Source organism: Lactuca serriola, chromosome 2 (genome assembly GCF_051521515.1).
Source record: "Lactuca serriola cultivar US96UC23 chromosome 2, Lser_US96UC23_V15, whole genome shotgun sequence".
Taxonomy (NCBI): Eukaryota; Viridiplantae; Streptophyta; class Magnoliopsida; order Asterales; family Asteraceae; genus Lactuca; species Lactuca serriola.
The window spans coordinates 211,934,432-211,942,500 of record NC_136409.1 but is presented as its reverse complement, the minus strand read 5'-3'; the positions used below and the strand labels follow the sequence as shown (position 1 = coordinate 211,942,500).

The 8,069-nt window shown below is 34.7% G+C and overlaps 2 protein-coding genes across 2 annotated transcripts; one reads left to right on the top strand and one right to left on the bottom strand.

Moving 5' to 3' along the window:
• Positions 1-1,780: 1,780 nt before the first annotated feature.
• On the top strand, positions 1,781-4,573 carry LOC145088409 (uncharacterized). Its single transcript, XM_079026764.1, has 3 exons — positions 1,781-2,191; positions 2,792-2,938; positions 3,008-4,573. The coding sequence occupies exons 1-3, from the start codon at positions 1,877-1,879 to the stop codon at positions 4,322-4,324; spliced, it is 1,779 nt and encodes a 592-aa protein (XP_078882890.1). The 5' UTR covers positions 1,781-1,876; the 3' UTR covers positions 4,325-4,573.
• Positions 4,574-4,831: 258 nt separating this feature from the next.
• Positions 4,832-6,965, bottom strand: LOC145088410 (protein RETARDED ROOT GROWTH-LIKE-like). Its single transcript, XM_079026765.1, has 7 exons — positions 6,416-6,965; positions 6,173-6,284; positions 5,832-5,991; positions 5,605-5,753; positions 5,353-5,504; positions 5,153-5,267; positions 4,832-5,071 (listed from the first exon to the last, which is right to left on the bottom strand). Exons 1-7 carry the CDS (start codon positions 6,916-6,918, stop codon positions 4,934-4,936), a joined length of 1,329 nt encoding a protein of 442 aa, XP_078882891.1. The 5' UTR covers positions 6,919-6,965; the 3' UTR covers positions 4,832-4,933.
• Between the last annotated feature and the right edge of the window lie 1,104 nt (positions 6,966-8,069).

Genomic DNA, 8,069 nt, shown 5'->3' with positions numbered 1-8,069 from the left:
TCATTTTTGACAAATGTTATGTTCTTATTGAATTTAATAAATGTCATTTTCTAGGATTTTTTGAATTATTTTTTTTCTACTTGTTATTTCTTTTGTATTTTTCATTTTTTTTAATTTAAAAACCATATTTTACTAAAGGCTATATATGTAAGGTAACTCATTCTAGTAAATTTCAAAATAAATGTTTTAGAGCTGTTTATTTTCTTATTTTCTTCTAATTTCAAATCTTCTACAATTAAAGCTTAAATCAATAATATCATGTAGAGATATCTATTTGATATCACCCATAGCCATTCAATTGATATATTAAATATTATTTTTAATAAATCCCTATGATACATGGGTCTCATATATATTATATAATATATGGAAAAAAAAAAAAAAAAAAAAAAAAAAAAAAAAAAAAAAAAAAAAAAGACTAGTTGAGATGATGAGTGTGATATAAATAGACCACAAAGATCAAATGAAAATGGGTACGATACCCTCTTTGAGGTCATCTAAGCAAATTCCAGGATGCACAATAAGGAAATATCAAAATTTTGTTAACCAAGTTAAAGTAATTTATTCTGTTTATACTGAAATTTTAATAATGGCATACTACATTGTTCGAGGAATGTTGTCAAAAGCTTATTAGAATACACGTTGTAGTTCTTGTGAAATACAAAACGTACATTTTTAAATTGATTTTTTGTAGCATCAGAGTATTATTATGATTAGTAAAATATTAGAAAGCAGATCGATATTAATATTTTCTGTTTTTTTATTTATAAAACATATGGGTAAAGTAAAACCTAACCCGGCCCAGAAAAGTCCGGATCAGTTCTTGGCCTTGTCCAATCCTAAAAAGTAAAAACGTCAGGATAAAGCCCGACAAAAGCCCGGTCCAAAGCTATAAAACCGCATATCCGGTCAAATACATTTTTTTGGCGTTGATTATTTTCCACACTTGAAAACTCATTCTGAAAAATTGTTTTTCTACTATGATTGAACAACTTCAGTTAGTTTTAACGGTTTAGGAACTTGGTTATTTTTCTATTAACAAAAAATATCATCAACTTCAAAACGATTGAAAGTTTTGAATACGGATGAATCAATACCACGAACACGAATACAAGTAACTCTTGTTATACGATAAGCTAATATCCATTGTTTTAGAAAGAAGGCGTCAATGTACAGGTGTGAGTTAAAACATCATCCTCATTGACTTTCAAAAGGCAAGCAAAGTGCATTATTGTATTCTTACTAATCTTATATTGATTGTTTCACACAAAGGTCAAGGGGTATAAGTGTAATTTCTGGGTGCTTAGTCATTACTCAAATTCAAAAAGGCCATGGTCCCACAAAACATCGACGTGTGCATTTATATATATACCCTTCTAGTCTTCTAGATTAGAATATGGTCTCACAAAACCTCCAAAGGCTAGCCAAAGTAGTTATTACAATTTACACACAACGGTGAATGGTCTTATTCATCTTTTTCACGTGTTAAAATAAAACCTTATTATTATTCATGTTAGATGTAACCAATAAAACTTGGTATTAAATAATTATACTGAAGCATAATCTCAGATTTGAATTCAACAAAATCTAGAAGCCAAGGCATTAAAATGAGATGAGAGTAGGTTAGGTACTGAAGAAGTCAAGTCATAAAGACGTGAGATGTTCCTGTTTTTTAATCACAAAAAACATTTTTTTTTAATTTTCTTACATACCAAGAAGTTGACTTTGAAACTGTACACATTGTGTTTAATTTCCAATGTCAAACACCCTTAAAAACCTAATAAAATCACAATAAAAGACAAGATCAAAAAATCTGCATCTGTTCATCCCATCAATTCAAGTAAAAGATCAAAGACTAGAGAAGAGTTAAATCAAGATGAGGAATTGGATGCTTTGTTCATTATCAGATGCTAAGCAGTTCAAACTCCGGATCAAAATCTGTGAGCTTGAAGGTTTAGTTACGGATGATATTCCAAACAAAGATACATACAAGGTACAGGTACATATAAACCTAGGAATTCCCAAAAGAGGTTATGTACCTCGAATCACAAATCAAAAAGATCATACCTCGAAACAGCAAGTGGGCCCCGATGGACGTGTCTGCTGGAATGAAGGCTTCGAGCACCATTGTAACAACTTGGATACAAAGGGAGTGAATCTTAAAAGCTGGAAGATCAACCTTCAAGTTCATGTAAGTATTATATCATCCTACTTTTATTTCTTTCTATTAAAGCATTGTTGTTTTATTTATTATTATTATTTGTTTCCATATTAAGGCATTGTACTTTAATAAATCTACCAGATTATAGCATTTTGATGGTAATAAGTAGAAATGAAATTAGGATGTTGTAATAATCAAATCAATGAAAGTACGATGCTGTTTCTTGTATTCAACCTTTTTTTTTCTATCAGTATCTAAATATGCATAGAAATTATTAGGGAGTAGGGAATAGATGTTGAATTGAACAACAAGGCTGATATATTATTGGTTAAAATCATAATAGATGTTGCTGAATTCACTGGCCATTGGAGAAAGAAATTCTGCCCAATTTTAGCATTTTCCTTTCATTTTTTTTTCTTATTAAGACATTATATTTTGAATTCTATCGAATTATAGCAGTTAAAATTGCATTATATTATGACGACATTGCAACATGCAATGCTGTAACGAGTAGAAATGAAAGTAGGATGTGATAATAAAAAAAATCAACAAAAGTACATAGCTACTTCTTATTTTTCTTGTATTTAGCCTTTTTCTATCACTATCTAAATATGCATTGAAAATTACCAGGGAATTGATGTTGAATCCAACAACAAAGCTGATATATTGGCTAAAATCAAAATGGATGTTGCCGAATTCACCAACTGTTCAGAAAAACCGGTCAAACTTCCGGTCAAATGCTGCATTGGTAGCTACACCCATGAGGCCAAACTAAAGGTAGAAACATTTACAATCATAGCTAGATTCTATACCTCCAATTAGACCTTAAACATATCAAAATTACAGGTAAAACTCGAGATCATTGAAGTTCAAAAACCCCAAACCGAAAACAGCGTGCACCCGATATCTCCAACTCATCTTCTCCCATCGCTGCTTTCATGTGTAAATTTTCAAAATCAAACAAGAAACAAGACAGAGAACATGAAGATGGAGATGGAGAACTCACAATCTGAAACTGAAGAAGGAGCTGATCAAGGGTATAAGAGGATAAAGATGTTGGAGCTATTAAGAAGTCAATCTTTACATGAAGGAATCGAATACCGAAAGCAAGATAAACAACAGACTTCAGGTTACGAATACACAGAAAAAATAAAGCTAAAAAGACTTCTCTCATGGAATATTAAAAAGCCGAAAGACGCACCACTTTTGAATAAAGAGATAGGCGGAGGTGATGACATTGATAACGAACGAAGAACCCTAATGTCATACCTAAAACCGAAAGATTCGGTAAAAAAAGATATCAAAAATAGTGAATTCATGGGAAGTGATAGATTCGAAGTGGGAAAGTGGGAAAAGAAAAGGGTAAAAAGCAGAGATGGAAAATTGGAACTTCAGACAGATATATTCCTGGCTACAATTGATCAGAGGAGTGAGAAAGCATTGGGTGAAGGAGCGTGTACAGTCATCGCCACAGTGATTGCTGATTGGCTGCATAGAAACCCTAATAATTTACCATTAAGATGTGAATTTGATAAACTGATAAGAGATGGATCAAGAGAATGGAGAAAGTTATGTAAAGAAGATATCCATAAAGGGAAGTTTCTTGACCAGCATTTTGACCTAGAAACAGTCATACAAGCAGAAATTCGACCATTGGAGGTGGTATCTGAGAAATCGTATGTGGGGTTTTTTAAGCTTGAAAACATGATGAACAAATTAGATCTTTTGCAAGATGCAATGAGTTTTGATACCATATGGAATGAGATTGAAAATGGTGATTCGAGTTTAGAAGAACGTGTTTACATAGTGAGTTGGAATGACCATTTCTTTGTTTTAAAAAAAGAAAACAAAGAAATGTATATAATTGACACTTTGGGAGAAAGGCTGGCTGAAGGGTGTAAAAAAGCTTACATTTTGAAGTTTAATGAAGACAGTGTGATCCACAATGTGGAAGATGATCAATCAAGCATTATATGTAAAGGGACATCTTGTTGTAAGGAATTTATCAAGGGGTTTCTTGCTGCTATACCTTTGGGAGAACTGCAGAGTAGTGTTGAGAAGGGTATAAATGGAAAAGCTCCTCTTCATCAACTCCTGCAAATTGAGTTCCAATATATGTGGCCCCTGCAGCAGAACTCACCAATCATGGAGACAATAAATTGAGCATTTTGTTGAAGTGTTTTAGTGTTAATAAATTCTGAAGGATTTATACACCCTCTAAGTGGAATTCAAACATTATAGTACATTTTTCCATAATTTTCTTCTTAACAAAGGTGTTTCATGGTTTTTAAGATTCTTTATGATGATCATTGTTTTGGACCAGAAAATACTTTTAGTTTCCTTATTTCAATAAAAGTTGCAAAAAGTGAGCAAGAGGCTTATATCAAAGCCTTGGGTGCTGCTTCTTTTTTACTTGGTGCAGAAAGAACAACTTCCTCTTTTTACCAATATAGGCAATGTACTTTATTATTTTACACATAATAATAATAGCAAGAAAAAGTCACACACATAAAATTGAACATTTCAACAACACCCAACCTTTTTTTTATTATTGTACATTTAAAATAGCAGAATGAATAATATAATCTGAAGAGCATTTTCTAGACATCAATTTACAAGAAAAAGGAAGATTGAGACATTGATAAAGCATATGGATAACAAAAAAAAGAATGAGTAAAAAACCCTCTATATGTATGTATAGACATTGCACCTGAGCATTAGGAAGTTTAGAGAAGAACTCTCTTCTATCTCCAAGTGATATACAAAAATTTGCTATAGAGATGTAACAGACTTATGAGCAATGTCATAAACAGAAATAAGAATTTCAGCAACTATGAGTACAATAATGACCCATTCCAGAAAATCTGATTTTCTGTTCTGGAGGATCTCTTGAAGAAAACGAATGTTATGCTGCAAGAAACAGAAAATCAAGTGTCACCATCACATCCACACAAATAAAGTGAGCAAACAAATGATAATTTCATAATTTACCTCCACAAATTTCAGTTTAAAATCTAAAGTAGCAAATCTCTGAGTCAACTCGAATTCATCTCTAAGATACTCCCAAATCTGAGCATATTTAGCATCCTTCCAGGCAATATCAGATCTGAACATGAACAACACAACATTTTTCATAAACTGTTCAACTTCAACATGAACAAAACACAGAAATTTCATGACCCAATTTGTACCTTTCAAAAAGTCCAAGCTTAAGAATGACATCTGCAAGATTTGAATTTGCCTTCCCCACCAATTGAAATAACTTTTTCCTCTTCATTGTAAAAGTTCCAGTTTTTTCCATACCACGGTTAATATCAGTGAATTCTCCAACCATCCCATCAACCTAAAACCAAAAAAAAGGAATATAATGAAATGGGTATTTGTATTTCTTTGAACAATGAGGAACTTGATTTTTGGAGTTTAGAATTAAATAATTAACCTACCTGGCGAACATAGTAATCAAGAGCAATACTCTGACCTAGAACACTACCAATTGTACGGATCCCATCAGTATTCAAATACTGCAGCATTATATAATCTAATCCACCTTGCATCCATGTGTTCAGGGTTGGTTTCTCTTTGACCTCATATTCTGAGTATCATACATGATAAAACTCACAAAGTTTTAGATTTTAGTATGAATATAATGCATGCAAATAATATAACTCACCATCTTTTCTTATCTCATTTAGCAATCCTGAAGCATGCCTTTCAACGATTTTCAGGTACCCATCAATTTCATGATCACGAACATTAAACAAGACAATTGAACCATACTGGAAGACTACCATATAACAGCAATCACTCCCACTTATACTAGCAGCCGAACCCTGAAAAACGTAAGCAATTTGATGGTATATATAACTATCACAGACAGGTTATGAACATTCAACAAGTGTGAACCAAATACAGAAAGATGTAAAAGATATTCAGTTTATGTGCTTAATAATTTAGCCAATAGAAGGATGCAGAACAATGAAAATGCAACAATGACGACAGGGATGGACTTACAATAAGCTCAGGGTTGGTGCTGCCAAACCTCAGGACGACATAGTTAGTCATGCGTGATGTAGGCGGGATGAAATTAGGTTTGTTTTGGTCCACTAAGCTTCTCAAATCCACACTGCACAAAATCACCACGGAATGAAATGGATATTACACATCCTTAAACCACTCCCAATTACACAATTTGATTGCGCAAAAACAATATAAAGGTGGAACACCAAAACAGTTTTTAGGACACCGTTATCATACCTAGTAGAGAAGAAATAAGCTCTGACGGGAATTGAAGGCTTCAGGTCCTCCTCGGTCACACCATCATTATACGAATCACCAACCTCGGTCACCGCAATAGGTTCATGCCACTCAGTTGTATTAGCCACCGACACCGATGGGGACGAGGAGGAAGACGAGAAATAAGAAAAACATCTAGCAGCTTTGGATGTCGAACTATAACCAAAGTACCCACATCCCGTCAGTTCAATTGCTGAAGATGATGGATACGATAATCGGCGAATGTTTATCGGAGAGCGAGGAGGATTCGTCCTTACTGATTGATGCGGTGGCCCTGGTGATGATAAGAGTGCGTTAGGGCTTGATGAGAGTGAGATGATTAATGCCTTCACTGATAGAGTCTGAGAAGAATATAGAGAAGGGTTGTGGCACATTGTGGCGGCGTTTGTCATATGGACGTCGATTGAGCGGTGGTGCCGCCACATTTTCACCGGAGGCCGGAGCATTTCTCGGATGTGTGTCATCTGCCAGTGGCTTTGCAGTTGTTTTTACTTTTTCGTCTTTGGCTTTACTCTTTCGAGTAAATTACACTAATAGTCCCTTGGATTTAGTTTCGGTCTTTCTCTATGCCAACACATGCACGTCACATAGTTGGACAAAATTGTAGAAAATGGTCCTTGTGGTTTTTTAAAGGGAAAATGATTTAGGAGGGTAACTATCTTTTATCCGTGTTCATATATTGGTAATTTTTTTTGTACATAAGAAAGCAACTAACTTGTTTTAACTGTTTAAATTACACTAATACTATCGGCTAATATTTGTTTTAACCGGTAACTCAAAGGGAAAATGACTTAGGAGGGTAACTACCTCTTATCCGTGTTCACATATTGGCAACTTCTTCTTTTTTGTACATAATAAATCAACTAACTTGTTTTAACTGTCTAACATCCCAAAAATCATGACCAAAAATTTCGCTTTTAATTTAATACTAAAACCATTAATTTAATTCTCCGGCATCGGGCCCCGCCTGGCATCGAGCCTCGCTCGGTATACAGATCTGTCTCTCTTAGGCCCCGCCTGTCTCTAGGCCCCGCACGCTAAACACATACAATCATATAACACGCTAACACATAAAGAAACATACTTTACTGTATCCCTGTCCTAAGAAACATACTCTAGTGATAATGAGATATGGAACTTCGTTCGTACTCAGCTAGTTCCAGTCAGGGCTTCAGCAGTGCAATGTGAGTCTCCTCACTGTGTGAATGGGTCGAAGGCCACAATGTCAGCCCATGTAGTCTATGAGTAGGAAGACATGAGGGTTAGCCCTAGGCATTGTATGCTAGTATGTTATTTCGGACCAAGGTCCGATGTCGGCGCGGGTGCCCGAGGAATGTTTGCATGTTAGATTATACGTGTTGTCTGTGTGATACTTGTATGTGCCTGGCAAGGAGGTGAGTGTGGGCGAGGTCCCGTATCTCATCACTAGCTAAGTACGGACAAGGTTCTGTATCTCATTATTAACAGAGTATGTTTCTTAGGACAAGGATACAGTGTAGTATGTTTCTTTATGTGTTAGCATGTTATATGATTGTATGTGTTTAACAGGCGGGGCCTAAGAGAGACATATATGTATACTGAGCGGGGCTCGATGCCAAGCGGGGCCTGATGCCGA

Excerpts from the sequence above, each read along its gene's own strand:
- LOC145088409 (XM_079026764.1), top strand. The coding sequence starts at position 1,877 with ATGAGGAATTGGATGCTTTGTTCATTATCAGATGCTAAGCAGTTCAAA. Across the intron at positions 2,192-2,791 it reads AGATCAACCTTCAAGTTCAT|GGAATTGATGTTGAATCCAA; the intron begins GTAAGTATTATA and ends GAAAATTACCAG. Across the intron at positions 2,939-3,007 it reads CCCATGAGGCCAAACTAAAG|GTAAAACTCGAGATCATTGA; the intron begins GTAGAAACATTT and ends TCAAAATTACAG.
- LOC145088410 (XM_079026765.1), bottom strand. The coding sequence starts at position 6,918 with ATGACACACATCCGAGAAATGCTCCGGCCTCCGGTGAAAATGTGGCGG. Across the intron at positions 5,754-5,831 it reads AAATGAGATAAGAAAAGATG|AATATGAGGTCAAAGAGAAA; the intron begins GTGAGTTATATT and ends TATGATACTCAG. Across the intron at positions 5,072-5,152 it reads TTAAACTGAAATTTGTGGAG|CATAACATTCGTTTTCTTCA; the intron begins GTAAATTATGAA and ends TGTTTCTTGCAG.